This window comes from Crinia signifera, chromosome 4 (assembly GCF_055691185.1).
Source record: "Crinia signifera chromosome 4, ASM5569118v1, whole genome shotgun sequence".
In the NCBI taxonomy this organism is placed as follows: domain Eukaryota; kingdom Metazoa; phylum Chordata; class Amphibia; order Anura; family Myobatrachidae; genus Crinia; species Crinia signifera.
Window position 1 is genome coordinate 285834321 of NC_139220.1, and position 21025 is coordinate 285855345.

At 45.6% G+C, this 21025-nt stretch overlaps 1 protein-coding gene across 1 annotated transcript; it reads left to right on the plus strand.

Moving 5' to 3' along the window:
- Positions 1–536: 536 nt before the first annotated feature.
- AP3M2 (adaptor related protein complex 3 subunit mu 2) lies at positions 537–20727 on the plus strand. The gene is made up of 9 exons (XM_083184885.1): positions 537–710; positions 4367–4687; positions 5000–5171; positions 8256–8393; positions 10937–11022; positions 11852–11985; positions 14034–14241; positions 14333–14477; positions 19866–20727. The coding sequence occupies exons 2-9, from the start codon at positions 4415–4417 to the stop codon at positions 19964–19966; spliced, it is 1257 nt and encodes a 418-aa protein (XP_083041011.1). The 5' UTR covers positions 537–710; positions 4367–4414; the 3' UTR covers positions 19967–20727.
- Positions 20728–21025: the final 298 nt, after the last annotated feature.

Consider the following 21025-nt stretch of genomic DNA (forward strand, 5'->3'; position numbering starts at 1 on the left):
TGTGCCGAGAGGCGGTATCTCATGCCCTACCATCCACTAGGGCACCGTGGGAGAATAATAATTTTGACTGTCGACCATCCCCATGTTGACGTAATGCTTGTGTCGACCAAATGACCATGTTGACCCAAGCCCATGTCGACCTTTTCAATACTTGACCTAGGTCCATGCTGACCTTCAGTGGTCGACCAAATGCATGTCAACCTTAGTGCTGTCATCCCTATGACCCATACCCCATGGGGGATGTTATGGCTTAAAAAAAGGTCAGCTCACATGGGCATCCATCCTATTGTAACTTTTACTATGATAGCAGCATTAACATTAATATGACCACCATACTACTAACACTAGTGTACCTGCCTTATTATTCCCTTTTTCCAGACAATTAAACAGTAAGCAGTGTCAGCGGCAGATGCTCAGTGACAGGGTGCCCCCAATTACAGCAGCAGCTGCCAGGCACACACACACACGCACCCATACATTACACACTCACTCACACATAAACATTGCTGGTACAGCGCCGCCCAGTCCCCGCCTCCCCGGGCACACACACAGCACTGCCGGCCTGATGCTCCGGAAGCTGGGAGTCAGCTGAGAGCTGGAGGCAGCAGCAGCAGCAGCAGCAGCAGCAGGAGGCAGCATCATATGATACAGAGGACGGAGCCGAAGTGTGAGCCTGTGAGTGACAGCGCATCCTCCTCGGGTCCTGCAAGGTAGGGACCCTCATTACCCCGCACACAGCACTTAGCCCTTCCCCGGGCATCATTACTGCAAAACAGGGGCCCTGAGACACACGGTGATCACCGAGGTCGAATATACGCTGGGTACATACATTGTGAGTAAAGGATGTGCTCACGAATAACCCCGTTGTGGATAGATCCTAACTATAACATCCCTATAGCCCAGGCACCTGTGATTTGCACAGGTTCTGTGGCTGAGTTAAACCTGTATTTTCACTGGTTTTAATCACCCACAGAACCTGTACAAATCATAGGTGTCCTGGATTAAAGTATTCATATTATGGCAATGTACAGTAATTGCTAGATCCTGGCAGGCTAAAGGACCTCTGACATCACAACCATTTGACATGCAGTGGCTGAGGGATGAGTAAGGCCGTGGCACCACACTGCCACATCCCCATACATTGCCATTACTTCTTTAGTAACCAAGTGAAGCAGAGCGAGCCGCTGTGTCCAGAGCAAGGCGAGCGATTTGACCCCCCCGAGGGTCCATTTGGTCCCATTTACCATGTTCTGACCCTTTTGTCATGTGTAATGTGCTTGTGACTTTAGGGGTCCTTTAACCTGGTAGAATTTAGACTCAGTCATTATGGCAAGCCTCCTTTTATTCATTGTGCAGCAACAAATAATATGCCAGATGTACTAAGCTTGAAAAGGGATAACGTGGAGATAAACCACCCTCTAACCAGCTCCTAACTGTCATGATACAGTCAGTGTTTGAAAGATGGCAGTTAGGAGTGGGTTGTGGATTATTACTCCCCGCTTTATCACTTGTCAAGGCTTAGTACATCTTGCCACATGTGGCTTAATTTTGTTACAGTTTAGTTAAAATAATAAGGGGTTCCATACTACAGGTCCTGTAGGCCAGACTCTGGCCATTACAGTGCATTACTGGTATCACTTTGAGTGGTAAGAACATCGGGAGCCATACAAAGAAATGTTTATCGATTGCCAGGGCATGGAGCTGCAATGTGGCAATTCTTTATCAGTGGAACATGGGTGCCTGATACAGACCTGATCGCTAGGCTGCTAATCTTTGGAGCCCAGCGACCAGTTAGCTGCCGCAGAGTGTAAGTCCGCCCCTGTGCACAGATGTAAATGCGATAACAGCCATGCGAATATGGAGAAATCTATTCGCAATCACTCACCATCGAATGGAACCCCCCCTCCCCCATATGTGCAGCTGAATACTTACTCGGCGCTGCAATGATCCTGGGGAGTTGGTGCCAGTACTGACCTCAGTGGTCCTCCTTGGCAAAGCTGATATCTGTCTGTTTTGTGCGACACTCCCTGAAAACAGCCAGATGTAGCCCTCAAATGCTGGCCGGCTGTCAATCATCTTGCGAATGGCCAGTGGTGAAAAGCCGCTGCTGGATTTCATCGTAAGATGATATTGAGCATGCGCACTACAAAACTTGCGCATCTGCGATCGTCCGATAACTCTGATGAGTGTTACCGCAATATGATTGTGGCATGTGTTCAATGTTTCCTACATGTAAAGTCACCATTGTACATCATCAGGGAGCTTACAATTCCTTAGTGCAGGATTGTTCCTGATACACTTCCAGGATTAATAGATACAATATTTGCAAATACATGCAAAAAGTAAAGCTGAATACCCCTTTTTACCCCAAAGCCTCGACCTGGGGTATTGCCGCTCCAGTCTGGGCCGAGCCTTGTTGTAAAGGGGTCATGAGACCCAGGGACCCATTTCCACCAATATGGGAGTCCCAACCTTCAGACCGCAGTGTTCTGCGGTCAGTCCAGTGGTTGGGCAGGGGTGTCTGCTGTGTTTGCTGCTGTCTGCGGTACTGTGCAGTACTAAGCGGAGGCTGGGAGGAGGTGAATGGATGCCTGTGTGCAGCATCCATTCACCTCATGGACAGAGGCTGTCGGCGCACAGAGGCTGGGGGCAGCCCATCAGCTTTCCTGGGTGCTAGGCTTGCCCCTAGCATGTCGGTCGGCATTACAGGGGGTCCCGGCTAGCGTGTTTCCTGGTGCTTGGAGATGATGTCATCTCCAAGCGCCAGCTTAGGACCCAACTTCACAAACTTTAACCAACGGGCCAGATGACATGGCTCAATTCAGCGCATATCGGTTAGTGTGTATTCTTCATATGCTGATGCCCTCAGTCACTTGTTTGATGTGCTACAGAATATTGCTAGCTGCCTATTGTATGCTAATGCATATTTAAATTAGGCAGAAATCCACTGACTCACATTTATTTATTTGGTCGTTTGCTAAATCGCTCAGTGTGTGCACACAATATAGTTTGTCCAGGAGTTCAAGAGAAAAATTGTGTCATCTAGTGTGTACCGGGCAAATGTATATATGACTCTTTTTATAATATTTATTGATCTGTTATTCTGTGTATCCGGACCAAGGGGGTTATTTTGGTTCACTCATTATGACAAGTTCCTTCTTAGTGCCCCTAACAGAATGACACAAATGTACGGGTCATTGCTTTCTATAAAAACATTTATTTAATAAAACATTTATTTAATAACAAAGAGTGATGATCTGCTTAGCTGTGGGCTGCTCTGATCTAGCCGATATCCTGTATACAGAGCGTGTGAAAAGTCTGATCAACTGCACCTTAAAAAAAGAAATTCTAATATTCCATAACAAGTGATGCTCAGATACTATGATGTAAATGAACTAAAGCTTCTGAAAATTAAAATAGATGATGTTACCAATAGCAACCAATTAGGTTCTGCCTATCATTTCTCTATTGCATCCTAGAAAATGATAGACCGAATATGATTGGTTGCTATGGGCAACATCACCTCTTTTCATTTTAATAAGCTTTTAAAACTGTATCCCTATGTTGAAGGCTACCTGGACTTCCCACTGCAGAGCAGCACAATAAATACCCCTAGAAGGGAATATGGCTCTTGAACCTACCGCTGCCTTTCCATACTATAGATGACCTATTCTGTTGGTTTCCAGATTTTCTTTCGTGAATACTTTTGATTCTTTTTTAAAACCTGTACATTGCTGTAGGTAGATGAGGTTTGCTGATCAGACATAGATAGCATTACATCTGATTAGAACACTCGGCAGGTTCCGTAATCCTTTGTTGATCATTGTTATAAAAAGTACCTCAGACTCTGGGGGTGTGGTTAGCAGGTCAACAATATAAAGATCTACAGTTAATGGGTTGACCACTATTGGTCGACACATGAAAAAGGTCAACATACATTAGGTTGACATGGTCAAAAAATTGACGTGGGAAAGGTCAACATGCATTTTCCAAATATTTTTCGTACTTTGCTATCTAAGTGGACAGTGTTAGATTATAATAGTGTGCTGAGCATTCGCTCGCCATTTGAGGAAACACGGTACACTTTTACGGTGTCCATGTTGACGTATGTCAACATAGACACTCAAAAAAACGTGTAAACCTCATGTCGACCTTTTTCAGGTCAACTTTTCCATATCCACCTATTGTTTGTGTCGATCCTGTTGACCTAAGACACGTTGACCAATAGTGTCGACCTTCTTAATGTCGACCCTATGACCCATACCCTGACCCTGCTGGGTGCACAGTATGTATCAATGGCTGCATAATGCCGGTTACTCACAGCCTTTCTGTCAGATGGTAGGAATAGTATGTTTTTCTTTTCCAGGGGAAAGTGCACAGGTGTCATCTGCGGTGCAGTTCTCTATCGTCAGCCATGATCCACAGCCTGTTCCTCATTAACCCTTCAGGGGACATCTTCTTGGAAAAACACTGGAAAAGTGTGGTGTCCCGCTCGGTCTGTGATTACTTTTTTGAGGCTCAAGAAAGGGCATCTGAGGCAGAGAATGTGCCCCCGATCATCTCTACACCTCACCATTACCTCCTGAGTGTTTACAGACACGCCATCTTCTTTGTGGCCGTCATCCAGACAGAGGTGCCCCCGCTGTTCGCCATTGAGTTTCTTCACCGTGTGGTGGACACATTTCAGGTGACCTTCATTTACATGATGTCCTTATGGTCTTTCTGTCCCCTGTAGAGGAAAGCTCTCAAAACTAGAATCTATCTATCTATCTATCTATCTATCTATCTATCTATCTATCTATCTATCTATCTATCTATCTATCTATATATCTATCTATCTATATATCTATCTATCTATCTATCTATCTATCTATTACATACAAATAGAATGTACTTGCTAAAATCTGCTATTGGCACCTACTCCACTTGCTCCATATTTGATAATCTCCTCTTTACTTTTGTGTCCTCTATGTAATTACTCTTCTTCTTGCACTTTAAGGATTACTTTGGCTCCTGCTCAGAAGCGGTCATCAAGGAGAACGTTGTGGTGGTCTATGAGGTTCTTGAGGAGATGTTGGATAATGGTTTCCCTCTGGCAACTGAGTCCAACATCCTGAAGGAGTTGATCAAGCCCCCGACTATCCTCCGCAGTGTGGTAAACACCATTACAGGTAAGATCCACTGGAGATTTATCTACTACGTACAGTAACTCATTACAGCAGGCTGATGTAGGTATGATCCATACTACAACCTTACGGGCAATGGGGTGCAGACTCCAAAGCGCTAACCTACCATGTAACAGAAATGTGTCATGTGCAGAATTCAGCAAATAGCATGGAGGAGGGACTGCTAATATAAAACTGTAAAATCACATATAAGTGACATAAAGCGACTACACTGGATGGGAATAGTAACTACAAATATTGGGCCTTATTCTGATTGACTCGCAAGGCTGCAAAATTCGCAGCCTTGCAAGTCCATCAGACAACGCCCTCCGCCCGCAGTGCCGGCCGCCCCCCACCCCCCTCCTTGCACGCCGTGCCCCCCGCATGGCTGCGAATGGATGATTTACATAATGACCCATTCGCAGGCAGGGAGAAATCATTTGATGGTCGCCGACCATCGAATGATTTCTCCCGTGCACGCAGTTCAGGGCAGGCAGCTGACATCCGGTAATGTCAGCCGCCCGCCCCCTGCATGTCCGTCACAGCCTCATTAGCCTGGGAATGCCCAGCTTCTCATGGGAGCGCCTATGGGAGTTGCCTGGCGCCCTTCTCCGCCCCTCCCTCGGCGTGTAAGGTGAGTGCACCAGGCGAACCGAAAGTATGCCGTGGGTTCACGCGCCCTGTTTCTGCACATGCGCTGGAACACGCATGCGAACGCACGGAGGACCGACTGAATCAAAATAAGCAATATGTAGTCCTCCTTTCCACCAATAATAGAATTGTTGGCGGTAGATTGTAAGCTCCCATGAGCAACGTCCTCTCTGCCGTCTGTGTGGTCTGAATCTTCTTCACTATACTGGTGCTGTATGTACTTCTTCCATTTCTGATATGCTCAACTTCTAGGAGACACTTTTCATCTCAGCTGCTGTCCTCCAACCTTCATTTTTGTATTCTAGTTTGTGTATGTAGCATAGTACTTGGCCATGGCTTTGATGCACACCCTATATCTACAATAATGTCAGCTGACTTCCCATGGCCCAATCTCTCTCTTGTATAACTTTTGTTAGTTACTACACTGTTGGTCCCGTGTAGCTGAGTGTCCTCAGCAAAAAGGAAAAACAGACACCTTACTTTCTGGCCCCTCTACAATGACATTCATAAAAAGATGGTGGGCCAGATGTACTAAGCTTGAAAAGTGATAAAATGGAGTGTGATAAACCACCAGCCAATCAGCTCCAACCTGCCATGTTACATGCTGGGTTTGAAAAATGTCAGGTAGGAGCTGATTGGTTGGTGGTTTAGCACTCTCCATCACTTTTAAAAGGCTTAGTACATCTCATCCTGAAACAGGCATAATCCAGGGCCGTTGTTAATCACTTTAGCATATCTTTTAGTTAATTGATAACGGTCCTTTGTATTTTCTGCTGATGCGCTTACTCTTTTCTCTTAAGCTGGGACTTCTCCTCTTTAGTGTGTACTATGGGGGCGATTCTTTAACGATCGTACGCGGGCCAAATTCGGCCTCGTTTTGATGGTTGGGGTCTGCACGTGCACATTTTTTGCACATGTGCAGACCCTGGCATCGAATGGCTTTGGCGAGTTACACCCTCGCTGTGCTGCTCGTTGCGGGGAGGGTGGGCCGGGGCGGAAATGGTGCTGGACCATGGGATCGCCCAATGTTTTATGGGTGTCCCCATGGGAGTGCAAATGGGGGCCAATGCCTGCCAGGGGCGGATGCCTGACATCACAGGACGTCAGCGCCTGCCCCCTCTTCAGCATACAGCAAAGAAAAAATGGTACTCTTTACTTAGAAGGGCGCCCACGATTTTGATCGTGGGCATCGTTAGTAAAAAATCTCGGGCATTGAATGCACTAAAAAATCGGGTGCAATCAACCGACGAGATGCCCGAGATTTCCCATAGGGAACAATGTTAAATGTCTCAATTGACCCAATTTTCCTGTTCAATGCCTCAATTGACCCGATTTTTCCATAGGAAACAATGTTAAATGGGCCACAGAGGCCAAATAGGCACCCTGAAGTGTATAATGGCCACCCGAATTGTTAACGCCACCCCACGATCAACGTCAACCCGATGCGTGGCGAGCGCAGCGAGCCCGCGAGGGGCGGCGGTACGCGTCCTACGATCTTTTCATACCCCCACTATCCACGTCGGCGTGGAGTTGAGAATAGAAAGTGTGGCGAGGGTACGCGGACAGCTGTGAAGCCCGCGAGGGGACGCGGATACCTGTGAAGGTATCCGCGTCCCCTCGCGGGGCTCGCTGCGCTCGCCACGCTTCGGGCTCAGTGGCTCGCTGCGCTCGCCACACTTTCTATTCTCAACTCCACGCCGACGTGGATAGTGGGGGTATGAAAAGGTCGTAGGACGCGTACCGCCGCCCCTCGCGGGCTCGCTGCGCTCGCCACGCTTCGGGTTGACGTTGATCGTGGGGTGGCGTTAACAATTCGGGTGGCCATTATTCACTTCAGGGTGCCTATTTGGCCTCTGTGGCCCATTTAACATTGTTTCCTATGGAAAAATTGGGTCAATTGAGGCATTGAACAGGAAAATCGGGTCAATTGAGACATTTAACATTGTTCCCTATGGGAAATCTCGGGCATCTCGTCTGTCGCATCGCACCTGATTTTTTAGTGCATTCGATGGCCGAGATGGGCGCCCTTCTAAGTAAAGAGTACCGAAAAAATAAATCAGTTGAGACTTTTTCAAATGCTTGAAAAATGGTTTGCAACTACACCCCAAGTTTTTCCAATTTGCAATCTAACTGGACTTCATGATTACATTGTCATTGTTTTATATCCTCACGGTCATATTTAGTATGTGGCATGCTTTCAAAGTTGCTTTGTTTTTGGCAGTTTCCTAGCTGTGTCCAGTTTAGTACACCCCCCCCCCCCCCCCCCTTTCCTGTTCTTGTAACATGTACAATATTATCTTCTCAATTCAGCAGCCTTTATTGACTTTCAACTCAATGTGGAAAGTAAATTCGGGGAAGTTGTTGCGCAATTCACCGACCTTCATGAGAGTGGAATTAATCCTTTTATGTTTGATTTAACTTAAGATATTTGTTTTGCAGGCAGCTCCAATGTGGGCGACCAGCTCCCCACAGGGCAACTCTCGGTGGTGCCATGGAGAAGAACTGGAGTGAAGTATACCAACAACGAGGCCTACTTTGATGTCATAGAAGAGATAGATGTTATTATTGATAAATCAGGTGGCTGGCTTATATACATAGAGCATCCTATGTAGCAGAGGTTACTGTTCTCATAAAGCAAGTGACCAATGCTGAGATTAAACTATTCATTTGTTCTTTTCCTAAAAGAAAATACAGTTGTGTGAGAAATAACATATCATGTTTGGAAATAATCGTCACATAACTGTCATCACTATCAAGTGTAATCTCACCAGCAGTGGCGTAATTTGGGGTCCGCAGCCCCGGCGGTGGCGGGGGGGAGCCTGTGCCACCGGGGCGCAGGTTTACAGTGTTCTGATGTAACCCAAGGGCAGTGGGCATGGTGGAAGGGGGAGCGCTCTCTGGCTGTCTGTGTGAGAACGCAGTGACAGGCTCCCCCTTCCTCCATGCCCGCTACCCTTTCGGCTTGCAATGCACGCTGCTAATGTGTATTTCTGGGCTGGGCTCCCTGGCGGCGAATGTACTCAGCTATGTACAGCGGACGCGGGGATGGCAGTTAGCAGGACAGCGCTGAGACCGTTTTTCTGCCTGCCTCGCTGCTCCTGGCCACAGTGATCAGATAGGCTGTCTGATCACTGTGGCCAGGAACAGCGCGGCTGGTGGAAAGCGGGGGTCGGAGATGACAGGACGCAGGGCGGAGAGGAGGAGAAGAGGGCAGATGAGAGAGCACCAAGCCCCAGTGCTCACCTCCGCCGGCTATCATCCCCCGCCGTGTCAGCTACCAGCTTCCCCTGATCCCCGTGTGGAGCGGCTGGTGGAAAGCGGGGGTCGGAGATGACAGGACGCGGTAAGCAGGGGGGGAAAGGAGGAGAAGAGGGCAGATGAGAGATCACCAAGCCCCAGTGCTCACCTCCGCCGGCTATCATCCCCCGCTGTGTCAGCTTCCAGCTTCCCCTGATCCCCGTACGGCGCTGCCGCCACTCCGCTCGATCTAAGGTGCCTGTTGGCATTTAGGGGGGGGGGGGGGCAGATTTTTGGGGGGGCAGGGGGGAGCAAAATTGCTAGTTACGCCACTGCTCACCAGCCCTAAACCTGGTGCAAGAGATCCATTTAAACTCATCATTGTGTACACTAAGGCCCTGATTCTGGTACACTCGCAAAAGCAAATTCTCTCTCTAATGGGCAAAACCATGTGCACTGCAGGTGCAGAGAGAGTTAGATTTTGGTCTTATTTTGTTTCTGTGCAGGGTAAATACTGGCTGCTTTATTTTTACACAGCAATATAGATATCAGTTTGATATCAGCTCTGTGGTCAGTTTTGCTGGGGCAGGACAAACCTGACCTGGTAGGTTTGTCCTGCCCCAGCAAAACTCACCACTCAAAGGGGTTAAAGAGAGAATTTTCCAAAAGAGAATCAGGGCCTAAATTGGTACTTGTGAGTTATCCGGGCTGACGATTTTTTTCATCCATTATAAGGGGCCGCGATGCCCGCGATTTCCCATAGACAGTAATGTTAAAATTATTACAGTAATGTTAAATGATGTGCAAAATAAAATGACAATGTGAAATGGGCCAATATGGCCATTTCACATTGGATATGTTTTAAAAAAAAATGTTTCATGGCCCCGTTAACGCCACCCCGCTATTGACGCCAGCCCGAAGCGTGGCGAGCCCGCGAGGGGCGGCGGTACGCGTCCTCCGACCTTTTCATACCCCTACTATCCACGTCGGCGTGGGAGTTGAGAATAGAAAGTGTGGCGAGGGGACGCGGACACCTGTGAAGCCCGCGAGGGGACGCGGATACCTGTGAAGGTATCCGCGTCCCCTCGCAGGGCTCGCTGCGCTCGCCACGCTTCGGGCACGGTGGCTCGCTGCGCTCGCCACACTTTCTATTCTCGACTCCACGCCGACGTGGATAGTAGGGGTATGAAAAGGTCGGAGGACGCATACCGCCGCCCCTCGCGGGCTCGCTGCGCTCGCCACGCTTCGGGTTGGCGTCAATAGCGGGGTGGCGTTAACGGTGGTGGGGGGCCATGAAACATTTTTTTTTAAAAACATATCCAATGTGAAATGGCCATATTGGCCCATTTCACATTGTCATTTTATTTTGCACATCATTTAACATTACTGTCATACATTTAACATGGGAAATCGGGTCCAGTAATTTTAACATTACTGTCTATGGGAAATCGCGGGCATCGCGTCGGTCGCGTCGCGGCCCCTTATAACGACCGACACGATGCCCGCGATTTGGGGGTAAATCGCGGGCATCGCGTCGGTCGGGTGTCCTTAAGTTAACTAAACTTAAGGACAAAATCGGCAGCCCGGATAATTCACATGTACCCCTAAATTCCATGCAGCCCACAATTCCTTCTAAACGCCTAAGAAACTCCCTCTGTCTACATGCCAGTGGGTGGGTGGTTGCTGCCCAGTTACATCCATTCAGCTACCAGTGGAGATGCGGAGGACTCGCCCATAGTTCCTCTTAGTTGTGTGTGAGTGTGTTCGGATAGGACATATGCACAATATGAAACATTGCATTTGGCATCCATCAAGTTCCACTACAGAACGGACTTGTGTTTCCATTTTCCTCAGTGATGATAATTTTCCCTCCCTTCTTGTAGGATGCACCGTTACAGCTGAGATTCAGGGCGTGATCGATGCCTGCGTGAAGCTTAGTGGCATGCCTGACTTAACACTGTCCTTTATGGTAAGTTAGATATCCGCACTTGGGAGTCTATAAAACTTCAAAAAGCTCTTTATAAAATGATAAACAACCCATGGAAAATACACAGCGGCATTATATAGGTGTGGGTTCAATGGAGAAAGCCCCTGTCGGAATCAGTTGTGCATTTGCAGTCGGTTACAAATGGATCTGCATCATTTTTCTCTGGTATTTGCACCTACGCTTTTTGACATTCACATAATAGGTCTTTGTAACATAAAGAACGAGGTATATATGCATTCAAGTGCTAAGCTGGATCTTTTCTCAGTTGTGCAACTCTGCATTGCTACATGAATACTCAACTTCCGTCCACGTTCTGTTTCCCAAAGCACAGATGGGCATAGATGCCAGAAGCCAGTAAGTCTGCACTTGCATATATACCTGCAGTCTCGTGGGCATCAGCCTACAAGTCCAAATTCTCTTAAACATATGTCTGCATGTTTCTTATTGATATAGTTGTTGTAGTACCTGTCATAGCCTGCAGGTGGTGCTTGGAGATTACAATTCTATCACTCTCTTTTTCTAAACAGCAATACCTCCCATACTGGTTATAGATAGGGACTATCTATATAGTCCCCATATATAGTCTGTATATCTTTTATACAAACTAAAAGTGATACATTGTAAAATGTAAAAATGCTCAAACTTAAGATCCAGTGATATTTTTAAAATTACCTATATTTAATATTCCCATTTTAAAATACGTTTAATACGGATTTCTGTTTGTGAAAACTGCAAGTTATAATATTATCATGTTATTTTGTATCTGTTCCTACAAGAAGATGTCTGTATCCTGCCTTCCTTGTTTTCCCAGAATCCTCGTCTCCTTGATGACGTCAGTTTCCACCCCTGTGTGCGCTTTAAACGTTGGGAATCGGAAAGGATCTTGTCTTTTATCCCACCGGATGGTAACTTCCGACTGCTGTCCTACCACGTCAGTGCTCAGAAGTAAGAATGGGAGAAGGATAATAGAGGGAAAACTGCTGAAGGGAGATTCTGCAGGCAGCCTATGGAGGTGTGAGCAGAATCTCCTACAGTAATAGGCGGATAAATGCACAATGGCTTATTGGATCCAGCCCATACGGTCAACCTAATAACGATACATGATTGTAGTGTATGAAACATTGAGATATATATGTTACCATACACTGACATGAACTAAGATTGCAGTAGTTACATTAAAACATAGGGGGACATTTACTAAGATGTGCATTTACTAGTAAATTTCCCCCATAGTGTTTTATTAATGCATCATGAATTCTACAGATGTGTTCACATACATCTATCCTCCGTGATCTACTAGTCCCATTACACATAACAGGCAAGATCCCTGTGACTCTGTAGCGCCAAGCATCTTTGCCTGCAACTTTGTCAGTTACAGGGGGAAATTTACTAAGATGGGAGTTGTAATTCACATGGGATGTTGCTGTGGGCAACCAGTCAGAATCTACTTTTATCTATTTAGCATCTTCTTGAAGATAATAGATAGTATCTGGTTGCCCATAGCAACATCCTATGTGAAACACAACTCCCATCTTAGTAAATTTACCCCACAATGCATCTTATTTGCACAACAGAGGGAATCGGGCGCACAAGCAGCTTCTGCTGATATGCGGCTATATTCTGTGTGTGACTGCAGCTGTATTTGCATACGAAATGATACGTTACAATTTTCCTGGAAATTCCTAACGTAGCATTTCATATGCAGATCCAACATACAAAATGGAAGAATTCACACGCAAAACTCTATGCACTACCGAGTCACGCCATGGCATGGCACGACTATAAGGGCTGGTTAATGTGCAAGGAGGCTAGCTGTGTGCCTACACATCTGTAGAAAGCATTTTTACCATCAAATTAAAGTCCCCAACATTGTCTTTTAGAGTTGTTATACAAGTTAGCAAAATGCTGGAATAAATACTTTTACCTCTCATCTGCAACTTCAAAACCGCTCCTCCATCTATTCACCGCCTCTGAAAATGGCAGCAGTTCCCACAGGAGAACTTAGAATACTGAATGTCTGCTGAATAGTAGGCAGCCTCATCGGGCCACCAATAATAAAGGGGTCTGTTACTGAAAACATGGGAAACTAGCATTTCTGCATGTGTAGTGGTCCCATAAGAATGATCAATAGAACCCGTTACCACACAACTACTTGACCTTCGATTGTAAATAGATGGAAAAGCTGCAACACTCTTTTTGAGCAGTAGATGGTGCTGTATATTAATGTAATGTTAAATATATGACACTTGATGGCATGTTGATCATAGGCCCTCATTCTGATCCATTCGGTCCCACGTGCGTTCTCATAACTAGTTATGTCCATGTGCATGGATTCTGTGCGAGCACCCTCGCCGACCTGCACTGATTTCATGGCGCTCGCAAGGGATGGACGGGGGCGGTTGCGGCGCTCCTACATGGGATCACCCAGCCTCCCATGTAAATGGCGGTGTGAAGTGGGGTGCCAGCAGCGGGCGGCTGATGTCTTCGGCTGGTGCCTGCAAATATAAGTCGGTCTCCACTGACTTTGATTTCTCCAGGGCTCACAAATATTTAGATGGTCAGCGACCATCAAATGATTTCTCCAGCAGCGGGGCACATGCGAGGGGATGTGTGTTCATATCCCATCCCCCTCGTGTGGTTGTGAGGGAATACAGTAATGCAACAACTGCTCGGTAAGCATACTGCTGTTGATAAAGCCTATTTATACCCTGTCATTGAGCAAAGTAACAAAAAATATCACTAAAGCACATTCTGATCTCACTGAATAGAAAACGTTTAGTTCTGGAATGAATGTCACATGAATAGTAGTTTATTGATGCCTGTAGATGGCGGATTATTTGTTTCACTTTTGAAACCAGAATAGCAGAGAGTGGCACCTGTCCCATTGCTGGTTACTTGTGCTTTACAGCTTATTCATTATTCAGTGCTCATTAGTTATGCCATATCTGCTCCACATGTCTGTAGTGTGGTACTTGATTGGTTATGCCTTGCAGCTTGGTGGCCATTCCAGTGTACGTGAAGCATGGGATCAGTTTTCGGGAGGGAAGCAGCTCTGGGAGATTTGAAGTGACATTGGGACCCAAGCAGAGTATGGGCAAGACCGTGGAGGGGGTGACTGTTACTGGACAGATGCCAAAGGGTGTCCTGAATATGACACTAACCTCATCCCAAGGGACATATGTCTTCGATCCGGTGACTAAGGTATGTTATGTCCTACTGTCAGTTAATCTATAGTCATATAATCGTATTAAATGTACATTCTTATCCAATGTTTTATTTTTTGCTTTTCCAGTTGTTGTCTTGGGATGTAGGAAAGATTAATCCTCAAAAATTACCAAACTTGAAGGGAACCATGATCCTCCAAGCTGGGTGTTCCAAGCCGGATGAGAACCCCACCCTAAACCTGCACTTCAAGATCCAGCAGCTGGCCATCTCCGGTGTGTACATAACGCTTTACATACAGACCCATCCGTTCTATTCAATTTATTGAAATACCCCTAATAATCCTAAAGTCTCTTACAACTATAATCAGCTGGTTCTGCATGTACAGGTCGAGTATCCCATGGCGGCCTTCAGGATCTTCTTCAGCGTTTCAGGGGTGCATTGCACGAGTTTGTAGGCGAAATGCACCCCTGGGACCAGAGATGCTGCTGAAGAGGATCCTGAAACCCGCCGTGGACGCCGGGGGACGTGGTAAGTATCAAAAAAGGGGCAGGGGGGAAAAAATGTAAATATTCTGAAAAACCACAGTTTTTGGAATATTTCGGTTTTTGGTTATTCGGATACAGGATACGCAACCTGTTTTCAGATTTGTTTTCAAAGCTGACACTAAAGAAGTCTTCAACTATTCCTTCCCTATTCTCAAAATACAATATCAAATGTAATTTAATTTAATCAGAATAGTTGTTTACTTATCAATTATCTGACTTAAATGTAGCGTTATAACAACAAAGCCTGATATGTAAATCCATTAAGATCACAAATACAGAACATTATTAGATTGTGTTTGGCAGGGTAGTGTCTGCTATAGACAGATAAGGTGTTATAAAGGCAGAGAAGTCACAGCCGATCCCCCTTGTGCTGCCTGGATAGGTCCTGTGAGGCAGGATCGCATGCGGTCCACTTCAATGCAACATATTGCATGTGATGCCATTCCCTGCGGCGGGATCCGATGGATTCTTAGTGAAGCAGTGACAATCTCTGACTCCTGTCCGACGCGCATGGGCCGTGCATCTGAGGTTAGACACATATGTAAATTGGGCCCTTTTCATCCGATTTCTCCGCCCCATGCCTAGGAATCTGATGAAAAGGGACCAAATCGTACAAGCAGGTGGGGGCCTTTACAGTAATCTGGGCAGGTCTTTGTTATTCAACTTATACAAAGAGCATTGTGGCCATCTTTGGCTGCACATGCTACATCTGCCCCATCTGCAGTGCAGCATGGTTTTGGCAATCTGTAAAAATTGCAGCCTTGTGCACAGGTCTGGATTAGGCCCTCAAAACTCACATGTTTGTTTGTATGTCCACTCCCCCATGCACGTCCCTGCTTCCGTCCATCACATATTTACTGGTGTCCCTATTGTGCCTACAGTCTGTCACTTCCCTCACAAGCAGGATTCTCTCTACCATACAGTTTAGGCCGGATTTAGTGGTGGATGCTGAGGGCAGTGCTGATGTTTGCGCAGTTCAGCGACCATTTGCTAATGTACAAAGTATTCTATAAATCCCTATGGTGCATGTGTCACCTTGACTGTGCATACAATGAGCTGCTGCATAGGAAGGCGCTGACCTCAATAATCCAGTAGTCTGGCAGAGGGCTGTGCACGGAACATAGCCTGAAGCAAGCATCAAGATAGACCATCTCATGGGCGTGTAATGGATGCCTCAGGGACGTGTTGGTGATAACAGCATTTTTAGACTCAGAGCTGCTTTCACAGAAGTCATGTTCAGTGTCGATGGTGGCTACAGTGGCGGACGTTCCTGAACCACATGCGGTGCTACTGCATACAGGGATGCAGAAAATGGGTGTCTCAGGGCTTACACTGTCATTGCACACTAGTGCTCAGGGAAAAGGATTACACTAGTACTAGCACATTATTGCACTGGCCAACTGAAGCTATGGCCGCTCAGAAGTGTCCATCACTGGCCTATGTCTCATGTATGCTGGCCCTATGTCTCATGTCCAGCTGTCTACCACAGTAGCCCTATTGTGTCTTATGCTTCCTTTCTGGTGTGAATGCTGAGCTGATTGTTAGATCACACTCACTAAATTTTTTAAGCATTACTCATACTTCTGTTTATTGGACAACACATCTGCTTCTGCTTAAGTGAACATTGTTATATTCTCATACCCCTTTTGCACTACACTTGTTAAACGGTATATTTACTTTTTTTTCCATTTCAAAACGTTTAAGGCTGCAGTGGGAAAGCGCCAGAGTTCATTTACTGGTTAAAGATAACCGGTATTTCAAAATGTTCAAAAAGCAGAGGCCTACGCGTTTCAGAGCCATTTTTATGCAGCGAGAATGGCTCTGAAACGGTATTTAGTAAAAACAAGACTACAGACCTGTGATAGGCTGTCCCCTGCGTTCTGCCTTGAAACGTGTTAAGGGGATTAAACGGGTTGACTGATGTGAATGGTACTTAAACGGTATTTAATACGGCAATGTACTGCAATGTGAAGGATCAGACCCGTTTTAAATACCGTTTCAAAATATCGTTTTTTTTTTAAAAGTTTTGGCAGTGTGAAAGCTGTATTAGTTGTATGTGCTTTTATGCTTTATTGTATTAATGCAATTGTATGCCAACAGAACTAAAATACATAAGAACAGCACATCCACAATGCTTTCCATGTATTCTATTACTTGAGTTTAACATGGACAGATTCTCCATATCAGACTTTACCCCCCTTCTCCAAATTGTTAATACTCTGCTTTACATTTTATAGCCCTTTATTGTACACAGTTTTAGCCCAACAGCATACTGTGGCAGGGCATGATGGGATGTATAGTTCCACAAAATCTGGAGTGCCACACTTTATCTATCACTGCTCTTACATATGGCAGAGGTACAGTATAAGGTTATTTAAGACATAGAAAATATTATGTTAGTAACTTAGTTGATGAGGTTGAAAAAAGACATTATGCCATCAAGTTCAACCTACATTTCATATCCTGCAGTGCACAGATTTTATTTATAAATGTGTAAATTTGTAAATCACCCAAATGAAATGACTACCTATCTGTTTTAAAACGGAATCCCTGATTACCCAAAATGGCTGACATTTCTCTCTGAGACCACTATTATACATTATATAAATGGATACATTTTTTTTTTTATGTATCAATTGATTCAGCCATCACACCCTGCTCTGGCAGAGTATTCCAGATCTTACCTTCCCTTACTGTAGAGAAACACTTACTTCGCTGGGGGTGAACATTCCTCTCCTCTAACCTTAGGATGTGACCACATGTCCTGTGTACAGGCATCTTGGCAAACCATTCACCTGACACTTCTCTGTATTTATGTATGACCCTTGATGTATTTGTATATATTAATCATATCCCCTCTTAGACACCTCTTCTGCAATGTAAACATACATAACCTGGCTAGCATTTCCCCATAATCCAGTTACTCTAAAACCCTCAATCATTTTTGTTGCTCTTCTTTGAACCTTTTCAAGTTCCAAGATGTGTTTTTTATGGAGTGGTGCCCAGAACTGTACACTGTATTCTAGTGTCATGATTATACTGCCATCCCTTGTCTCTGTGCCTCTTTTTATGCAAGCTAATACCTTCATAGGCCTTTGCTGTTGCTCCTTGACAATGAGCACTGTAGCTAAGTCTACTGTCAATGAGCACCCCCAAATCCTCCTCCAATAATAATTCCCATACATTAACCCCATTTAAGTTGTAGATTGCATGCTTGTTTCTGGTCCTAAAATGCATAACCCTACATGTATCTATATTAAACCATATTGCTGCCCAAACCTCCAGTTTATTTAACTCGCTCTGCAGAGGCAGCATCCTGATCTGAATTTATAAAATTAAACCGTGTCCTCTGCAATAATGGATACTTTTCTTACTAAACCATCACCTAGGTCAGTGGTTCCCAAACTGTGCGCCGTGGCTCCCTGGGGTGCCTCAGGACACTTACAGGGGTGCCTTGGATTGGTGGTCCAATGCCAATTTAAATTATTTGTGATCAATGTAAAAGGCAAAAGCATTGCTGATGGGCTGCCAATAATAAAATATGTGGACAAACAGAAGCTAATCCCGTCCCTCACCCATAAATAAACCTATGTATGACATACAAAACAATTTACAGAATAAGAAATTTTTTGCCTAGGGGTGCCGTGAAAAAAATTCTGATTCTCTAGGGTGCCATGATTTAAAAAAGTTTGGGAACCACTGACCTAGGTCATTAATAAATATAACAAAAAGAAGTGGCCCCAACAAAGATAACCATTTTGAAAATGTTCCATTTACCAAAACTCGCTCTTCCCTATTATATCTTCCCAGATCATTTCTGACCCAATTGCAAATATTGTTTCCTAGACCCAGCTCCCAAATTTTGTAGATCAGCATCATGTGAGCCACTGTGTCAAAGGTCTTAGCAAAATCTAAGTAGACAACATCTACTGTGTTGCAATCAGTAGCGGCTCTTACCATTATGGGGGGGGGGCTGCCACAGTGTGGGCCCCCCCCTCCGCTACCGCTTTTGTCCCGGCCGCCTCTGCTGTTGTCCCCGGCCACTGCCGCCGTCCCCGGAAGCCGTGCATGAACACCCCGGTCTCCTTCACGGGGCCAGCGCATGCGCAGTAATTTCATGCCTTTGTAGCAGCCCCCGGAGGCTTGATGGGGTTCCCGGGTTCTGGCGCATGCACAGTATGGTCCGCGGTAAAACACGTTTTGGTGTGTGCGCGCATTTGCGCAGGGAGAGGCATCCCAGAGGGAGGGAACACCTGAAACACCTCCCTATGGGATGCCTTGAGTATCTGGCAGGTCAGTCTTCCAATAGGAAGTCACTGCCAGTCACAGTGAAGCCAGTGCAGTCTCACAGACTGCATCTGGCTTCACTTTAGGCAGAGACGGTGGCGGATTTTACCTGGGGGGGCTGCAGCCCTGCAGCCCATAGGTAAAAACTACCACTGGTTGCCATAGTCTAAGTTCCCACTCACTACCTCATAGATGCTAATTAAGTTAGTTTGACATGACCTATACCTCAGGGACCCACGCTGGTTCCCAGTAATAATGTTATTGCTCACCGAGTACAGTGCTCCTAAATGATATCCCTTAATATGCCCTCCAGTAATTTCCCCAGTATTGATGTCAGACTTGCAGGTCTCTAATATCTTGGATGTGTTTTACTTCCCTTTTTAAATAACGGCACCTTTGCTACAGTGCCTGATGAAAATTAATTTTGAAGTAAGGTTGATTCTGTATGAAATATGATGTTATCCCGGTATCCTACTCCTGAAGCTAATATTAAGTAATGTCACACACTATGTAACTAGGTTACTATGATTACAAATTGTGTTGATGTATGGGTTGCACATCTAATCTGCACTTAGCAAGGAATGCCACCTTTGCCCACCTCCTCCTGAAACCACAATTCTGTTGCACAATGCATCTATATCACGCTTATGTAAAAGAGCCTTGTTGAATTAAGGTGCAGACTATGAAAGCAAGTGCCTGACTGCTATGGTTTCATATAAATTATGCACATCCAGTACAATACGTATGGTAGTAACCAAGCTCCCCTGCTTTGTAAAGCTGATCTTACTGTTGTACAATTCCTTTTCATCTTTATTATGTCTCCTGCAGGGCTGAAGGTGAACAGACTGGACATGTATGGTGAGAAGTACAAGCCCTTTAAAGGAATCAAATACATGACCAAGGCTGGCAAGTTTCAAGTCCGGACATAGCCAGCAGCTGTGCTTTCTAGGACACCAAATCTCCCTTACCACCTGGGAGGTGTCAATCATTCCTGATGCTCCAACGGCATTGTTCTCTGTAAATGTATGGAGCATGTAGAAGGTGTGATGTGCAGTGTGTGAGAGTGATAGGTGTCTTGTTGTGTGGTAGGTATGTTGTGAGATGGGTTTCCAGGAAACATCAGTGGTGAGTTGGGATATTTCATGTGCATTCAAAGATCTTGAGGGGAATGTTTCTGTATCCAATCTTTATGCATCAACAACTTTAGGATTGTGTCGGAAAGGTGCAGCAGAATAAAACACACTCTGTCTACCACTAGTCAAACAGGGAGATCCGGAAACCCTGCACAGTTAGCAGTATTTGAGACGGGAATGTGTGTGTTGTGGTCCATTGTTCTACTTTGCGTGTCTACTTTACGCAGCTCTGCTGTGGTCATCTGACTACTGAAGTATATGTCCTTAGGGACTACTTTCTAGAGGAGAATACAGGAGCCCAGTTTGCACTAATAGTACCCAGCATGCACTGGATGAATGTGCACTATTGCAGGACGGCAACAGAATTTGCATTGTGAATAGATAACCACTTATTTCTGACACTCCCTGAGGTGCTGATTGTATGATAAACTGTAGAACTGTGTGAGCAGAGTACATGGTGATTTGTATGGATATTTGGAGCAGTTTGGTCCACTGGTGAGATAATGTGTACTACAAGTGCCCCAACTATTTGTGCATTAAATTTATTATTGCTGGGATGGATTTCTGGTTGTCATGATTCTATGGGCTGTGTCTCCCCGGTACCTCTTACCCGTTCCTTATCAGGACCCTACAGGGGGGCAACACTCACCTGCCTGGATATGTTTTGTAGATACTGTAATCATCATTTATGGCAGTGGTTCCCAAACTGTGTGCCGTGGCTCCCTGGGGTGCCTCGGGACACATGCAGGTGTGCCCTGGGTTGGTGGTCCAGGACCAATTCAAATTATTAATGGTTAATTATTTATGAGCAAAACCGGTGCTGGTGGCTGCCAATCATAAAATGTGGACAAACAG

Coding starts and splice junctions, on each gene's coding strand:
- AP3M2 (XM_083184885.1), top strand. CDS start 4,415: ATGATCCACAGCCTGTTCCTCATTAACCCTTCAGGGGACATCTTCTTG. Junction 4,688..4,999: donor GTGTGGTGGACACATTTCAG/GTGACCTTCATT, acceptor TTGCACTTTAAG/GATTACTTTGGCTCCTGCTC. Junction 8,394..10,936: donor TGTTATTATTGATAAATCAG/GTGGCTGGCTTA, acceptor CCCTTCTTGTAG/GATGCACCGTTACAGCTGAG.